At 35.1% G+C, this 19,509-nt stretch overlaps 1 protein-coding gene across 6 annotated transcripts in view; it reads right to left on the bottom strand.

Moving 5' to 3' along the window:
* Positions 1-19,509, bottom strand: part of Kcnt2 (potassium sodium-activated channel subfamily T member 2) — a 381,807-nt gene that overhangs the window by 266,139 nt on the left and 96,159 nt on the right. For all 6 annotated transcript variants that reach the window (XM_029477039.2, XM_029477031.2, XM_029477035.2 and 3 more), the window contains exons 2-3: positions 6,935-7,014; positions 4,485-4,584 (exon numbers count right to left, since the gene is read on the bottom strand). In XM_029477039.2, the coding sequence (XP_029332899.1) occupies positions 4,485-4,584; positions 6,935-7,014 (180 nt within the window). The remainder of the gene's footprint in view (positions 1-4,484; positions 4,585-6,934; positions 7,015-19,509) is intronic.

The raw sequence follows: 19,509 nt of genomic DNA, 5'->3' as shown, positions 1-19,509 counted from the left end.
ATATGATTGACTCTCATGTAAGATACGTCAGTGAGATTCCAGTAACAGCGGATTTTGTTATATTTCAAGAATGTTTATGTCTGTGTTCCTTCTTCACTCTCTATCCTTTCTATAAATGGGATGCTACAGACAATTTACAGAACATTGCACAAAACAAGGAAAATAGGTTTGTGTTTGTGTATTATATTTAGGTTATGATGTCAACATGTATGTGTGTGCATGTGTGTGTGTATCAGTTTGTGTTGTATTCTTACATAAGAAAAGGTCATCATATTAGGAATATCACTATTAGATATTTTCTTGAAAAATAAAATTTTTGAGATTTTGTGGTATACTTGGTACTGTCTAAATCTACACAGTATTTTCATGGAAAAGGAAGGAAGATTTATATTATAACATTCCTTTCTATATTTGAAAAATATTGAAAATATATTGTCATAGTTCTATTTGTTGTGTGAATAACTTTTATTGTTAAATAGTGATAGTTTTTAAGGTTTGATCACAGTATATATTACACTAGGTCCCAACTTTAAGAACAAATTCAAATATTTGAAAAAATCAAAAAACATTCATATGTGCTTCAGTTTGTCTTCCAGAGACTCCACCAAAACTAAGGGGAGGGGGGCAATAATTTATTTTAGCTCACAATTCAGGGTAGATTTTTATCACAGACATTAAAGATTTGAACCAGCTAGTCATACTAATAATAATACTATGAATAATATTAACACCCCTAAAATAGTAACAATAATAATGATAATCACTTCATTTTCAATAGTCAAAACGAAGATTTTAGATAAAATCTTCTACAGGCCATGAGTAAACTAGTCTCTTTGTCCAATGTACCCATAAATGACCCAAAGCAGTCTCTGGCACTACTGCCATGAAATCCTTAACTACACACCATCTGTATCAACATTTTCAGTATCTATGATGTCAGACATTTGCAGTAAAATTATTTTCCTATCTTTCTATTTATCCATACTGTAGTAGTTTCATAACACTTTAATTCCTGAAAAAGGCTTAAAAATAAAGCAAGGCAGCTCAAAAATATCTGCAGCCTTATCAGGTCAGAGACTATAATTAAATAAATCTCTTTGCTGAATTAGCCTCATTATTTTAAAATAGAGCCTGGACCCATAAAGGCCACTTCTGTTTTTCATTAACCAAGACTGCACTGACAATGGAACTAAACAAAACAGTGTTCTTGAAATGGAGACCTAAGTTAGTTTATTATGGTTTTTAATTACAGTAATCTGGTTTTTCAAATGTATATCCTCTGTAATTATGACTGAATATTCTTAGTACTAGTACACAGAAGTTAATTGTAGGAAACTTTGTTCTCTTAATGTTTCCAAATAATGTAATTTTACTCTGCTGTCATTCACAATGGCTTTTTCCTCTAGAAACATCCTTCACAGATCATTTTAGAATTTTCAGGTTTCTCTAATGTACCTTCTATTCACAAATCACCAAGTTTTATAAACAACTTCCATACTTTATAGAAGGATTATTTTTTTCCCTAGGTATTCATTTTAAAGCTATGTCATTTACATGTCTGTTCATGCACTCATTTAAGAAATGACTACTGTTCACTGTGACAGAGTCTTGGATCCAGGCAATGACCTATGTCTATTCTAATACTCACAGAAAACTCCAAATTAAAGCAACCAAGAAAAATGCATTCAATATTTATAAAAGATACAAAGTCACTAGAGAAAACCACAAATGTTCTGGAAGGCCCTGGGGGGGGGGCATTACCTCCTGGAACCTAATAGCAAACCCAAAGTCATCTAGTCTGAGGAAAGGGGGCAAAGGATGAATAATGAAAGGCGAAGCTACAGGAAAAGCAGGATTTAAGATAGGCAGATGCCATTCAAAGCAGGTGCATAGGAACTAGCTTTACACTTGGCTGGCACAATGATATCACAGGCTCCAAGGCCTGATACTATTACTGATGGGCTTATAGACAGGAGTTCAGCATGGCTGTAGCACAACAAGCTGCTGAGAGATGCAGATATTTATACCCAACTATGGAACTAAGCTAGTGACCCCTGTGGTTGAATTAGGAAAATGTTGGGAGAAACTGAGGAGGAGGGAGACTCCATAGAACAACCAGCAGTCTCAACTAACCTGGATCCCTGAGATCTCCCAGACACTGAGCCACCAACTAGGCAGCATTCACTAGCAGATATGAGGCCACTACTACATATAAAGCAGAGGAGTACCTGATCTGGCCTCTGTGAAAGAAGATGCACCTAGCCCTTGAGAGACTTTTGGCCCCAGAGAGTTGTCAGGTCTGGAGGGGTGAGGGCAGGTCTGGGGTAGGGAGGAGGAATGGATGAGGCACAGTTGGAGGGCAGACCAGGAGGGAGATAGAGACTGGACTGTAAAAAAAATTAAAGAATAATTAATAATAATAACAATAATAATAATAATAATAATAATAATAATAAAAGGAGTAAACCAATAGGGTGCCTTCATAGATTAGCAAGACTGACTAATAGGCTACTGTAGCAGTACTGACGAAGGCATGTAGCCTGTATTATGGAGGTGCACTGAAAAGCAATTGATAGCAGGATAGGTAATAAATGGAGAAATGACAAAACGTTCCCAGGGATTTGCATCTGTTACAGAAAACACTGGGAGTTAAGGGGAACTCTAAAATCTTCTTCAGTCTGAGCCCTGTTCATTTGCATTATCACTTACAGCAGACAAAGCTGTGACTGGAAGAGGATTCTGAACATGTGGAAGAGCAATCCACAGACTGATTGGAATAAGGTAAACTTAGGATGCATTCTGGACAGACAAGTGGAGAATCTGAGTGTACAATGCACTTAGAACATGGAGAAAGAGGCAGTGGTGGCACATGCCTTTAATCCCAGCACTTGGGAGGCAGAGGCAGGTGGATTCCCAAGTTCGAGGCCAGTCTGGTCTACAAAGTGAGTTTCAGGACAGCCAGGGCTACACAGAGAAACCTTGTCTCGAAACAAAACAAAACAAAACAAAACAAAAAAAACAAAAACAAAAAACAAACAAACCCAAAACAAAAACAAAACAAAACAAAAAAAACCCAAAACCCAAAACAAAACAAACAAACAAAAAACAAAGAACATGGAGAAAGAACTGTCTCCAGGAACACTGGAAAACAGGCACAATGAGATTTGTCTTGAAGGTCTTAGCAAATTGAAGCAAACCACGGCTTCTGTACAAGAATGGCATGGTAAATTTAACTATATATTGAAAAAATAATATACACCATGAAATGAATAATCTAATGCTAGAAAATAGCAAGATCCCCCAAACACCTTTTACACAGACAGAGGTTTCTGCAGAAGCTGAATATTCCAATAAGCCTCTTGCTGATTTCACTTACAGTAATATGATTCAGAAAGGCCAAGGATTCACTAATGTGAGTCATCATAATTCAATTTCAAAATAATTATCACACATACTATTATACTAGCCAAACTTCATTCATTCACTTACTTCATATAATCTCCAAGCCTTTAAATAAACTCAAAATCGCCAGGCAGTGGTAACCATGCCTTTAATCCCAGCACTTGGGAGGAAAAGGCAGGAGAATTTCTGAGTTCGAGGCCAGCCTGGTCTACAGAGTGAGTTCCAGGACAGCCTGGGCTATAAAGAGAAACCCTGTCTTGAAAAACCAAAAATAAAATAAAATCAAAATCATACTCACTTTCTAAGCATGCTAGATTATCAAATGTGTTTAAATACATATGTTAAACTCATTTTCTCTTACTTATGTACTTTTGTTTTATCTTAAGGCAAAATTTCACAATTGGTAATAGATGTTAGTTGTCAATTTTAATTTTCTTTTGAATATCATCATAAACTTATGAGGTAATCCAGGAGTCTTGTGTTTTAATGAGACCAAAACTATGCAGGAATGTCATTACACACTCAGGACTCTGCTGTTCCAACAAAGGACACAGTCTAATAGAAAGGCATTGAGTTAGTGGAAATACAAATTAAGCAAAATAAGATTGTAAATGAAAAAAAAAACTAAAATACATCAAAAATTAGTATCACTTTAAGTAAATAAATAAATATGCATAGGCTAAAACCTTGAGAAATTCTTGAGTGTTTCCATTGAAAGGTAATAAATACATTGTAATGGAAAGTGTAAGGAGACTGGCATACTGCAAAGGACATGTAATTCAGTAAGAGAAAGACATTCAACTCTGTGGACACATGAGCCAATTTTCAACTAATATTCACAACATTTTGACTAGCAAATATACATTCATGTAATAGATTTTAGATTATCTTTAGTTAATAATGTATGCACCAAACTTAAAAGAATTTTCTCAAAATCTTATCAGTTCATATAAATGCTTACATCTTAAATATTGAATTCTTATAATAATCTTCAAATTGTAATAATTCAAAAACAATGTATGTAATAATTCAAAAACAATAATTCAAAAACGGTGTATGGGGATCACAGGAAGAAGTCTTACCATTCATTTCCCTGTGACGGTTTCTCAAGCAACACGCGGATAATATATAATAAGCAGCTTAACAATTTGAGGGAAAAGTTGAACAAGCGGATTCTTAGACCTTTAAGCAAACAATAAAAGTTAGGATTCATTTGAATATGGTGCATAAAAGAGAAAGAAAGAATTGTCAAAAATATTATCTTTCAGATCAGCACTTAGAAAGTATTTAGAAAGCACATGTTATAATTTTCTAAACTTACTGAAGTTGTTGGTAGCTGAATTTTAATAACAACATCTCCTAAAATAAAATGTGAATGGCATAGAATCCATGAGCCATAAATGACAGAGAACATTCAACAAGTGAGAGAACTGGGTTTTAAAAGTCAAAAGCCACAAAATTTACATCATGTCAAGGTTGGTTCAAGTCTGTCCATACTTTAATCATTACTTGAAATAACTTTAACTAGCTCCAAAATCAAGTTGCCCCCATCTTGTGCATCATACGTCCTTATGACTCTGAAGCACTTTGTTGATTTGATAAGAGAGAAAACATGTTTCAATAATTACCTGTGATAAATTTTCCTATTATATTTATATTATGACATATATCATCTCTATAATTACAGGTTTATATAATAATTATGTCATCATTTACCATGAGAAGTCATAATAGTTTGTACTGATAAGTACATAAATCGAAAAAAAATTCTCTTTCATACTGAAGTGGGAAAATTGAAGTTCTTAAAAACCAGGTTTAAGGACCACTGGAATCTTAATTTTTTTGAAAATCAAGAGTAACATGCATATACCATACAAAGCACTTAGGTCATGATTGGGAGAAACATGGTGCCTGATGAAAAAGGCTAACGAAGGTCAACTACATTGATTAACAGGAACACTGTCATGCTTATAATCAGTGGTATGTGCTTTGTGTTTCTTGCATAAAATTGTGAGAAGGGCTTTTCTATAATTATTACTTGATGGAATCTTGAATGAAGTGTCACCTTTTTGCACTACTTTTTTGTGGAGTGTATTTATAGCAGTCTTTAACAGTAATTTTTTAACGTGCAATCATTTATTGGTTTCCAAATTGAAGAACTGAGGGATTTTTGTGCTCTAAATTCATCTCTTTCATAAAAATAAAACATTCTGAACCAAGACACCACAAGGTTGAAAGGACTTATTTAACCATATAGCTTACAGTTTCATAAAGAAGGGTCTCCTCTTTAGTCAGGTGAGTATTCAATGATTGTCCTAACCCTGTGATTAATAGCATCATCACTCAGGGGATTTAGCCCCCTTTGTGTAACATCTACTGATGGGGCTTCCCTGTAAATACAGGTAGGAAGGCATTGATCTTCTCAACTTTAATGCTGAAGCTAGTCTACTACTGAGAATATTTTACCACCTCTGTATTTGTCAGGCTCTAGCAGAGCCTCTCAGGAGACAGCTATAACATGTTAAACTTGACACTCACCCATTACTTACTAATGTAAAGTCTTCTTAGAAAGAGCAACACTCATCTTTATACTTCAGGCGACATTTAATATTTATTATTATCAGGACTGATTAGGAAACATTGACAAACAATGACAGTTGAAACAACCTTCACATTTAAAACACTCAATTAAATTGTGAGTGTTATTGTTGTCGTTGTGGTTTAGGGGAAGTTTTGGAGACAAGTCTTTACTCAATAATCCGGGGGTGCTTGGTAGTTACTCTGTTGTGTAAAGTATCCTCAAACTCTCTTTGTTAGCAGAGATGACCATGATATCTTAAAATATATTGTTTTATGAAAGCATATGATGTTTCACCCCAATTATCCTCTCATTTCCTCTCCCACTCCTGACTCACCACTTCTGTTTCCTCAAGAGATCCCCTTCTATTTTCATATCCTGTTTTGTTTCAAAATTCACTGAGATTAATTGGGATTGCAAGTCTGAGTAGGGGTCAAGGGATATTTACTGGAGCATGACCATCACCCAGTGACTACACCACTGAACAAAATGACTTCCCTATGCCCAGCAACCCATAACTGCCAACAGCTACTTATGGAGATACAAGACTTCTGACCCCCACCCCCATGTACCTTTATCCATGACCTTGGCATTTGGTTCCTTCTGCCTCATCATCCTTAGTAAAGAAATTAAACTTGTGCTCTCCTTAAACTAATTTCTTTAATATTTTTCGGGACTCAAATAGGATACACAAGTCTCTACTGGTTCTTGTGAGATCGTGAGACTTAAAATATTGAAGAGACATGTAAACTACTGGATGTAGCATTTTCAGTTTTCTTTTTGTTGTTGTTGTTGTTTTGTTTTGTTTTGTTTTGTTTTGTTTTACATTTACTTCTCAATAAATATTCTCCCTATTTTATTCTATTATGCAGACAACGATTTTTATGAAATATTACGCTGCTGGAATTTTGAGGTAGATTTCTATGCAAAGAGCCAGTGATGGGAACAACTTACTTGATCGCTGGTTTTTTATGAAAAACAGTTTTAATCTCTCTTTAAATGTGTTTTCGTTCATGTAGAATTCAACTTGGACCCTAAAAATATAAAAATAAACCAAATTCAGATATGTTAACTGCATCTTTATTTGATCGAAGTAAATAGAAACTGACTTCCCAGTTCTCCAGATAGATTAAAATAAAAATATTTGAATTAATGTATCCTTTATTTAGAGTGAATTACATACCATAAAAGGAGAGTTTATTTAAATACAGCAGTGTTATTTCAGAAAAAAAACCCTGCTTCCCAATCCTAAAGACAGCTCAATTATCATGCACAGTTAGCATAATTATCTAAATTAGTGATTTAATAATTTACAGAAATAAGTTTTAAGAACATTAGAACTTTTAATATTTAATGTATATTTAAATTGACCCATTAGACAAAGAATCATTTTCCTAATATTTTTCTGCTTTACAAAGGAACTAAATGAATGAAAACATATGAGGCAGGACTTGAATATCAGTTTTATCAAGCCTTTCATTCAACTTATAACCTACCTAAGATCGTCATTCCCTAGCACCTTCCTTGTTTGTTGGCTCGTTTTATCTCATTTTTAAATATCTAGAGAGATCAGCAAAGGGGTTTAAGTCACAAGCAGCAGCCTAAGGTTGCAGATTATTAAGAAGCAACCCCAGTGAGGTACAAAGACACTATGTTTAATCTACCTTGAAATAAAGTTGACAGAACCCCACCTATTGTATCACTACTGACAGAGCAGTGACTTTCTCCCTCATGTATCAGCATGCTCACAACTGTCTCTCTTCTAGAATGCAATTACTATTTAGGATAATCAACCGGATATGCTGTCCTGTGCAGAGTGACAGAATTTCAATGCTTACATGATCAAAATATTCTCAATGTTATCTTAACATCACAAACATTTGAACATATAATCTGCATGCTCTTAATATACTTAACAGCTCATTTTGCTGCTTTGTTATAAAAGACATATGTGGGGGAAAGACTGGGAGAAGAAAATAAGTGACATAGTATGCTATGTGTTACAAGGAATACTACACACTGGACAATTCCACACACTCTCTATTCTGTATATTTAGGGCTCAAGTGTACTTAAGAAAAAAAAAATCAAAATTCTGCTCAGTGAAAGGATATTAGTCATGATAAACCAAATTTTACATAATTTAAAAACCTCTCAATATTCCCTACTTTTCTCTCCTATCTGAAATTATTTCTATCAATAGTTTTTAAGTATTTCTTGTTATCTTATTCTTCACTTTACACATAATAAGAGTAGTGCAGTCAAAATCCAGTTTATATTCACTTGATATTTCTCCAAAATGGGTCATAAAAATTGTAGTGCCTTTGGAGTCTCATGGTGACTGTAGGCAGGCCCGTGTGCATGGTCACTTCCCTACAGATTTACATTCTCACAAAAGCTCATGCAAAGCAAGCAGGCACGAAGCCCAGTTTATATCTTCAAAGTCCATCATTGGCTCTGTTTCCTTCCTTGATCAAATGAAAAGTCAGCTCAATTGAAACAAAGGAACTGTAACACTGATCTTGAGCTTCAATAGTTAAAAATTTGTTATGGATACAAAACAAAATTTGAGGTGACACATGGCTATTATGCAAGTAATTTAGGAAAGGCCATTCTGATTTACTTCCTAGAATTATCAAATTTATAAGAAGGTTCATCCATTCTTCAAATAGTAGCTAGAGCCCGTTATGAATATGAGCTGAGGAACATTTCTTTTTAAATAAGATGAGATCACATAAAAAAAGGTAGCTGGGAGTGTGTGAAGCATGTCACCTCAGAAAAATTGTGAGGTACACAAAGGCTTAACACCAATTGGAAGTTAAAAGTCACAAAAATGATCATGCTTAAAGAACAAGGGAGCCAAAATCGTTTTAATACACATCTTTTAAGTAAAACCAGCTTTTACCAGACATACCTCTGAACAGAGCTATTTCTAGACAACAGTTATGAATCAGAATTACTAACTCTGAAATGGATTTCATTGTATAGTGAAGAGTTCCTTAACAAATGTAAGTGATCCAAAGATGAAATAACAGCTTGACATCCACTCATAGTCCTTTTCTTAGTACAGACGATCTGGCATGTTAATGAGTTGTTCATTGTGTGACTTCCTAATTTCTATCAAATTATGAAATTATATGAAACAAACCTCATAATTATTCTATTTATCTTAGGGGGCGAATATTATACTGTAAAACATGTCCAATATTGAAATATAAATGTATACAAATGTGTCTTAAGGTTGATGACTATGAAAGAGGAAAGTAATGCTTGGAATTTGTTGACTTAGATACAGGGAAAATATAAAACATTGGAAGGGTGAAGGAAACGATTTGTTTTCCTTTCCTATATAGAATGAGTGAGGATGGCAGGAGAGGAAGAGAAGAGGAAAAGAAAGTGGAAGAAGAGGGAAAAGAACTAAAAAGAGGAATGAGGAAGAATAAAGAACAATGTGAAAAAGAAGAAAAAGAGAAATTCACATAAAACACAATAAATTTTCTTTATTAATCACATGACAACTTCTTCGTGGTCAAAGTGAATATAGTGGAGTTAGGATAAACCTTTGGAATTTCTCCAGGTATTTACAGTTCTAGAGACTTGTATTAAGTAAAATTCAGAGATGATCATTACAATATGCTTCATAAATTCAGCTAATACAAATATGATAAAGTAATTCCATTTTGTGGTGTAAAGTTGTCTCCTCTTCTCCCTCTTTCCTCTTCTGACTGTTTGCCTTCCACCCACTCCTCTTCCCTCCCTGCTTCCCTCCCCCTTCCTTCCTCTCCTTGTCTGTGAGCCTATCTCTCTTTTGACCTTCCCTCTAACTTGTTTATCTGAATTTAATTTCGCTAGAAAATGATGTTTTAAATAATGCACAAGGGCAAATCAGCTCACATCATTTCTCAAAATGTCATTGGTATTATAAGCTCTTATCAAAGAAAAAAATTAGACTAAGTTTTTCAACATTTATCCTAACGCATGACAATCTTTATTAGGTAGGGTTCTATTGGAACATTTTTATGTTAGCGGACGATATGAATTGTTTTATTTGAATATATATACTTGTAGTAAAGAACAATTGTGTTGAACTCTCATATGTATTTTATCACTTTAGGTTTATTATTTGGGTTTTTAACCAAAAAATACTTACATTTGGAAACATTCTCTATATTTTTTATTTCTATTTTTCTGGATTTGTAGTTATTAGCTTGACAATTACTTTTGTGTAAAATTAAGTCAAAGATTTTAATATGCTTTTCATATAAAAGTCAGCCCCCAAAATATTCACAGTCATTCTACTGATGACCCTACAGGACTTGCAATCAAAACTCAAATTCTATCAAAATTTATATCAGAAATGGATGGATATTAATTGTTATTAAAACTAAATCTAATCAGTCAAACTTATGGCACATGGTTGCCTTCCTTTAGACTGATTGATTGAATTGTTTTATTCATTAATATTCTAATATCTCTATATGCAATCATCTCGGCTGTCAGGGAAATTTGATTTTGCTTTAGTGTATACTGAAGTGATGGTTTGGGAAATGTCATTATGTACATATTATTATTTTGTTTTGTTATCCTCTTTAAAATTATGTAGTATGTTCAATTAGAAATTCTTCTGTTGTTTCTATATTCCAAAAATTTAGAATTACTGTAGATCTGGGGCAACAGAGTGATTGTATATCTTCCCTAAAGATAATGGACTGTGTAAATTTAGTACTTATTTTTCATTTTCCTCTTATTCTTTAGCTATAGTCCTTGAATTCTGTGTAAAACTCACTCTAGATCTTGCTAAATTATAAATTCCCTGCTTTAATCTTTATGTTCATATTTAATAACTTTAAAGAAGGCCTTATATTAACAACACAAAAAGTAATTTTGATCCAGGATATAAATGCAGAAACATTATTGTGCTTCTTTCTTTGTTTTAAAAAATATGAATCCTTGTAAATAAATTTCCATCAAGGAAATATACTTGCTACTAGTAAAATATCTGATTTGTAGTAGAGTGGCAACAAAGAATATTCAGTTCAATTACATAGTCTATTTTATGAAAGACTATTTTTACAAATTTAGTTTGGTTAAGACTTATATGCTATATACTCAAAAGAAAATAAGCAGTTATCAAAATCAATAGTACATCCATGTGTTAAATTTGTGGGAGGAAGTAACTTCATCTACAGAAAGTAATATTATTCTTCAATAATAATCCTGATGCTACTTGCTTGACATTCTGTATGTAGTACTCCTTGAGTAACACCTTCATTATTGTACTCCCGGGAAACAAATACCTTGGGATGACTCTCTGGATCCTTAGGTTGTAATAGACAGGATCTATAGATGCATTTTAGACCCAATGTCAACTTACTTAAAAGGAATTTTATACACAAAGTTAATCTGTGTACGTAACAATGAGGTATATAGCTCTCAGTGCAGCTATCTATTCTAAGAACTTTTCATTGATGTGGTTTTGTTTTCTGTTTGTTTTTTTTTTTTTGTTGGGTTTGTTTTGTTTTGTTTTGTTTTGGTTGTTGAACTATTATAACACTACACCTGGTCCTTATCTTCTGAGAAGCAAATATTCAATATTTGTAGCAAAATGTTCTCTCTCGGCTCATCACAGAAAACACTGAATTAAGTTTATGCTTATGAAAATGTCACCTTTCCCAACAGACTTACATAATCTACATTTACCTCTATTCATTTTACAAACATGTTTCTGAATTAAATTGTGATACCTCTGCCAACAAAAGATACACTGATCACCCTGTTCCCAGTACTTTAGAGAATTGTTGCAGATATATTTGGTCAAATTAGGGTAAAATGATTCTGGACTAGAAAGAGCCATTGATCTAGTATGAGTTGTGTCTTCATAAAAAGAAGAGATAAACCACAAAACAGCAAATGAATCTGGGAGAAGATGTTCAGGTGAAGGCTAAGGGGGGATTGAAGTTCTACCCCACAATTCATTCACATTGAAAAGTCTATATCTAAAACACTGTATGCAGTGCACTGTGGGGTATTGTCGAATATTTGTCATGTTTCTTTCAGGAGTTGCTTTTACATTGCTGAATCACAAGAAAACACCTTAATACATACTGCTAGCAAAGGAAAAGAAAAAAGTTTAAATTCAAGGTACAGTTTCTACTGCTTTTGCTTTGTGCTGAAGTAGATAAATCATCTGTCAAATCGATTTGTGTGGATTCTGATACTGTAAGGCGTTGTGTTAAAGGAAGAAGTTCTGAACTGCTTGTCAGTTAAAAAATGACTTCCAATATAGGCATGGCTTGATGAGAGACCAAGAGCTCCACTGATAGGCAACACTTGGAGATTTCTTGAATTACTTGCAGTTACCTAAGTGTGTAGTTTCCCTAGCAAAAACCTCAGCAATTCATCAGACAAGACTTCTGTTTGACATGTCACCATTTACAGACTTCATTTGATGGACCTACACTCTGAACTTCTCCATTTTAATCAAAATAATCACATTTTAACAACTTCAATTTGATTTAATATAACATGGAAAACAACAGATGGAGAATTTAGAAGTAGGTCCTAAGACATATCTTGTAAATCTTAGAGAATAAGACGTCATGCCTCCTCATCCGCCATAATTAAAGGTATGAGGAGATAAAAGAATAGAAGTTCACAAAATTTCCACCTTAGATTGCAATACAGATTTCCCTGGAATATAATCAATAATCAATAATCAATTTGATCTGGTCCCAGAAAAACAGTGTGATATACTCTCAAGATACTGAGCAGCTGCAATGAAGCATGGGTCTTATACAGCTACATAATAAGGACATGATCAGCATACAATCCTTCAGTGTACTGTTCGTCCTCCCAGTGGAGGAAGCTTACAGCAAAATTTTGTTCTGTGTTTTCTGTGTGATGTTCATAGGAAAATCCAGATTTAGTGATTAAAATAGCATTTATACAATAAAAGGAAATAAATAATTATGTAAATAAATATAAATGAATAGATAGATGAATGGATAAATAAATAAATAAATAAATAAATAAATGCCTTTTCCCAAACTATAACTGGACTTTTAGGATAACAGCCCAGGCTCCAGCTGTCTTCCAAGCTTAGCTCAGCCACCTGCAACCATTATGTCAATTAAGGAGATTAATAATAATGAAAAGTAAAGAAAAGCTATTCAATGCGTCTACACTGGCTGGAGGAACTTGAGGTCCAATGACCCCAAGTAACCTTTGGTCTGAAAAGAGATTTAGGTTTTAAATACAAGAAGAATTAGATCAAGGGTCATGAAGCAAATGTAATTAATCTGTTGTTGTCTGTACATAGTCCTCTTAAACACTGTTCTGGTTCAAGCTCTGGTAGGTATTCCAAAGAATGCCTTATTGTTTGGGGAATCAGGGTTTTCAGATGACTACTTCTGTTCTATGGTGCAGCTCATCTTCATAGACAGCTGTGCTTATAGAATAAAGAGGGGTTATAACTGCAGACAACTCAAGAGTAAAGTTTTAGTCCAATGACTCAATCTCTGACTTCAGAAAAGGGAAGATACCAAACATGATGTTAGAAGCTACAAACCCACAAAATCTTACTGACACAACTGACTAAGCATAAGTTTAAACAAGGACAGCAGTGATAAGCATGCTAACATGAAGATGAGAAGCCCACAAGACATCAACCCTACACAAACAACCATAGGAAACTATGGAAAATTGAGAACAGGAAACATAGTATTCCCACAAGAAGAATACACCATTGCTTATCCGGTAGCAAATGGTGAGTCCTGAAAACATGCAGACAAGCAACAGTATGCAGAAGGAGCAGGTTGTATTTAGGAAAGGAGATACAGAAATGATATCATCATGCTATAATCTCAAAAATAAAGTAAAAACTTAATTCAAACTTAGGATTTAAAGTTGGACACAACATGAACAAGCTACACAAAAGAATACAGTTAAAAAGAAAAGAACATAAGAGATGCCAGGAACTCATCCTGCCTGTGTTGCCTAGTGGTCACAAGGGAGGACTCAATGATTTTGATTGAGAACATCTTCTAAAATGTATTTCAAAGTGTCAGTGGTGATATTTCTGTTTTGTGGCCAGTTAGACTTTTTTTGCTCTAAAATTCCATTTTATTGGGAATCCATTTTCTATCAAGTACTTTCATGATGGGAGTTTCTTCTACTTTAAAATTTTTCTAAGTAGAATTCGGTTTAGAAAGGGAAAAATAGCTAGTAGTTCAAAATAAGAATATGTAAATAATTTTAATACATAATTAAAATGAATAAGCAAAAGTAAAAAGTATAAAATGTCCCTTCCCAGAGTAGGAACTAACAGCGTGGAAAATTTAGGAAGAAATGCAAGCAAGATTATTTTAATGAAGTAATAAATTATCTATAAATATGGTCCTGAAGTAAATAACCCTCAACACAAAACAAAGGACTCATCTCCAAGGGTGGAAGACAGCTTCTTCTTAGCCAAATGGGAGTGAACTATGTCCCGTGAAAACAGACTCAAGTTGCCTGAATGACTGTTCCACTGTGAAAGTAGTTAAGTGAGATAAATTAGGCATATAATTAAAGCTATAAATCACTGCATTCATCAAATGTATTGGTGGAGACTACACATAGGCACTTTCTAGGAAAGTAGGGAATTCTGTTCTAAGTTTTAGATGATACCAGATGATATCACTAGTTTCTGGGTAGGGGAATGCTTGTGATTGGCTTCATAAACAATTCCATAAGTTTTATCTGATACTTGGAAGATGTTAGGTCAGACAGACACAGAGGTAGACAATGAATGGATGTTTAGGGGACTAAAGTGATCATTTTGGTTCTGTTCTGCCACCTTTTCAACTCTCCACATTTACAAAGCTCTACTCATTCACTACCTTTGTAGAATATTAATATAATGTGGCATTTTTCTGGGCATTTCATTTTACACACACACACACACACACACACGCACACACACTAAACAAAGGCGATCTTTCTACTTGACAATGAGAAATAGGTTAGTGAAATCATTTCCACAAATAACCTGGTGTCAACTAACATGTACTACCTAACCATTTAAATCCCAGCAATGTGGCAGAGTCCTTAAACAGTAGTTTGATCTGGGAACATGATGTTCTAACAGGCACTAATTGATAGTAAAAAGACAAATAGACATAAATATACAAACAGGGAAATGGAGAAATGGTAACTCAATCATACAAAGGAAAATTGGAATAGACATGAATGCGTGTGGCTGCATGTGACAAAAAGAGAGGCATTTTGTAACATGATGCTATAGAAAGGATACAAGTTCAAAAGCATTTAAAATCGAATAAATTACTTTGGGAAACATGCACATCTGTTAAACCATATATTTTTTAAGGTAAAAAACAGCATAGCATCTGGGGAGGAATCCAAGGAGGATATTGCAGGAACTAAGTTTTAAGGCAAAGGAATGCATATGCTATGCTTACTTTGAACTCTCCCTGGGATGGGTCGCCAATTTCATTGCTATGAGTGTGGGAAATTTACTAAGCAGTACAATAAACAGTATGGTGCAGTACTGGAGCCCTTAACTGTCTTAGGCTTTGGCAGCTGCAAGACTTCTCTGCATGACTCGGCCCCATAGGAGTTGTAGTCACTTAAAAACTGGACGTTAGATAACCATGTGATTCCTCAGTCTGAGGTTATAGATAAGGTCAGATACTTGCTCCATGTAGTCTACTGTTGGAATGCTTTCACATAATTGTATTTCAGAAAATGAAGGAATTTGTTACCAAATCATTTCCTAATATTCTCTAAGTTGATTTTTCTTTCTTCCTGATGCCTTTTAGCCTGTTCCTTACACTCCACTCTCTGCACAGGCCTAGATATGGATACATCTGGCATTCTCTTTTCCCTGTATAAGGGAACCCCTTATTTTGTTTTCCTGGGAGTTGCCTTTCTAGCTGCCTACCTGAAGCATCTCCTTTCCTTTTATAATATCATTGCATTGGTAAGCACCTTCTCCAATAGCTCTGAACTCTAACTCTGGAGCTAACTGGAAGTTGCTGGGTCCATGGAACGGTTCGTTGATGCTTTGGTTTCATATCCTGTGATACGGTATTTTGTTGTGTATTTGTCTATTTTCTTTGGATTAACCTGTGGTAGTGTCTCAACTTTAGCTCAAACTTAGACTTGTTTTCTTTCATGCTTCCCTTGTTTTTGACAAATAGACATTTCTAATACTTAAAACAAGTGATAACGTAGCACTGCAGAGCACTTCATAAACCAAAACTTCCATATAAGCTCACGAATAAAATCTTCAGCACCCACAGGAATTTGGTTATAAACCAAACAGTAGGGATTCAACAAGTTTGGATGACAAAAAAAGACACGAACAGGATATTTTCCTATTTACACAACAAAAGGTTCAAAGAGGGAAGAGTGGGTCTAGAATAATGACTTAAGGGTTAAGAGTACATGGCTCTTGAAGAAGACCAAGTCAGTTCCAAGTACTGCCAGGAAACTCACAACTAACTCTGAATTCAGCTCCTTTAGTGAGTGCCCAGTGTTCTCTGGAGGTCTAACACTTAGGTTTGGTGCTCTCATGTTTTATAATTGCAAACCATATTTTAAAAGATTATAAGATTCATTACCATACTTCAAATGGTATTTGTAAAATTTTTCAGATAATATTTATATGGAGATGTACATAAATTAGTGGGACAATCTCCAGTTATTGGGTACTCCAGACTCACCTCAGCTGCAAACAGCTAGGCTCGCTGTTCACACCTTCAGAGGATAACCTACAATCCACACTCTGCATGAGATTTGCATCTAGAGAATTCAATGAGGAATACTTACAATTACTACACAATAAATTGTCTATAATGTCAAGGATACTTAACTGATCAAAACCAAGACAGAATAGAACAGAACAGAACAGAACAGAACAGAACAGAACAGAACAGAACAGAACAGAACAGGAAGAAAGGAAGGGGGAAGAAAAGAAAATATAATAAATTCACAGAGAAATGTGCTATAGATATATTTCCTTGGGTTATTATATGGCAATGGCCACAATGCAGCAGACCTAGCAAAAAAAAAAAAGCAAGCTATAGGTTTTCATTGAATTAAGAACATATAAAAAAAAAAGAAACCTGTTTTACATAACAGACCTAATGTGTCTGTCACAGCCTCTAAAAAGAAACAACTGAAATAGTTGATTAAATTGAATAAGCACCTCAGAAACACACACACACACACACACACACACACACTTTGAATCATGCCTTTCTGTAGGACACTTTTAAAGACAGAACCAGATAGAACAGGACAGGACAAGACAGAGAAACAAATGCTAGAGTGGAGCTATTTTTTTGAGCTGTGGAATGCCATGGCTGACCTGAAACAGAGGCACTAAATTCCCTGCCCATAGTCATAGGAAGGAAGTGAGCAAAACCACAGTGATAGTACACTGGCTTTCCCCACTGGTTCCCATAATCTTGATTATAACCTCATTTTATTTTATTTTATTTGTTTTGTTTTGTTTTAATTAGGTATTTTCCTCATTTACACTTCCAATGCTATCCCAAAAGTCCTCCATACCCTCCCCCACAATCCCCTATCCACCCACTCCCACTTTTTGGCCCTGGCGTTCCCCTGTACTGGAGGATATAAAGTTTGCAAGTCCAATGGGCCTCTCTTTCCAGTGATGGCCGACTGGGCGATCTTTTGATACAGATGCAGCCATATCCTCATTTTAATTTGACCACTTTTTAAAGGAATGCATCTGAATACAGTCACATTTTGAGGTTACAAGAGCTTGGGGTTTCAGCATGTGAATCAGAAAGCAAGGACAAACTAGGCATGGTGCATGCTTCTAATCGCAGCACTTTCGAAGTAGAGGCGGGCAGATTTCTGAGTTCGAAATCTGGCCCACAGAGTGAGTTCCACGACAGCCCGGGCTAAACAGAGAAACCCTGTCAAAAACAAAACAAAAACAAAAACAAACAGAAAACAAAAACAAACAAAAAAAGAAAGAAAGGAAGAAAGAAAGAAAGAAGGAGAGAAGGAAGGAAGGAAGGAAGGAAGGAGCGGAGAGGAGAGGAGAGGAGAGGAGAGGAGAGGAGAGGAGAAGAGAAGAGAAGAGAAGAGAAGAGAAGAGAAGAGAAGAGAAGAGAAGAGAAGAGAAGAGAAGAGAAGAGAAGAGAAGAGAAGAGAAGAGAAGAGAAGAGAAGAGAAGAGAAAAAGAAAACATTAAAAACCTGACCCTGAGAAGCAAGCACAACTCAGTCTCTAGCCCTTGTTAGCAGTGTCTTCCATGAATAATGCCTCCAAAATTAGTGTTTGTTATGCCTCATCTATCTCTACTGAAGTCACAGTTATCACAGTTACCATTCAATTGTACTCCCCACAAAGAGAAGGCTGAGCTGCAACCTCTCCCTGTTTGTCTTAGTAACAATAGTCACAAAAAATCATGTCTTTATCCTCAAACCACATTCTTTGCTTGACTTGAAAATGTTCCCATCTTCATGGCATTTTCAAACCCACTGGGTTGCTCTTGAGTATCCTGGGCTGATCCTTTTTCTTCTATTACTAAAAATAAGTTCCCTTTTATAGTCAAACTCAGAATGTATTCCCCAGATACACCCCGGATTGCACAGTTTATTTCCAGCCCAGCCCCTCCTCCCATTTTATGTATTCGACTGCCTACTCAATTTTTCTACTTGGCTCTCTAGTGGACATTTTCAAGCCAACACATCCAAACGTAACTAGATTCCTGGTTTTCATTTCTGAAAGTTGCTTCTTATGTAAGCTGATGTCAAGTACATCCATATGCTTCAAAACAATCATCCAGGAGACTCTCCTGTCGCAAATGAGCATTCTCCTCAGAGGTTCTTTGAGTAGTAAGCATCATTCCACAGACAAGCAAAAGAGCCAAATCAATGCTTTTTGACAAGGTTCAGAAAGAGCAGCAACAGAGACATAAAGATGTTTCAACTTGCCTTCAAACAAAGATTTACTTTCAACAGAAGTCATAGAAAAGGCTAAACTTTAAGTGAAAAGGTGGAAATATTGAACCCAGCTGAAGCTTCACCCAAGTAATCAATCTACAATTCATGGCAAAACGCTGCATACACATCATAGAAATCATGGTGATGTACAATATCTTTTAGTGCTAGACATAACCATAGATTAGAGCTGACTGAAAAAAAAAACAGATTGCATCTGTACTATGAGGGATGTCAATGACATGGAAGATAGTTCTATAAGGAAACAACAACAACAAAACTACCCACCATATTTTGCCCTGAAGGAGCCACCCTAATCTATCCTCTCATTTTCTATGCTCAGTCTTGCCTACCCTCAGCTCCCTTATTGCATCTAGGATATAATACAGATTCAGAATTGGTTTAAGCAACAGCAACATTTATCATTGTGTAGCTTTTAAGGTCTCATTAAACAGCAAGCTCCATGAAAGAAATACTAAGCAATCTGCTTATATGACCATGGTCAGTGCCTGAAGTACAGTGTATATTCACAATATAGATGAAATTAAAAG

This window comes from Mus caroli, unplaced genomic scaffold, assembly GCF_978045245.1.
Source record: "Mus caroli unplaced genomic scaffold, Mus_caroli_1 scaffold_1, whole genome shotgun sequence".
NCBI classification, from domain to species: Eukaryota; Metazoa; Chordata; class Mammalia; order Rodentia; family Muridae; genus Mus; species Mus caroli.
The sequence above is the reverse complement of the archived record's forward strand: the minus strand, read 5'-3'. Positions and strand labels throughout refer to the sequence as shown.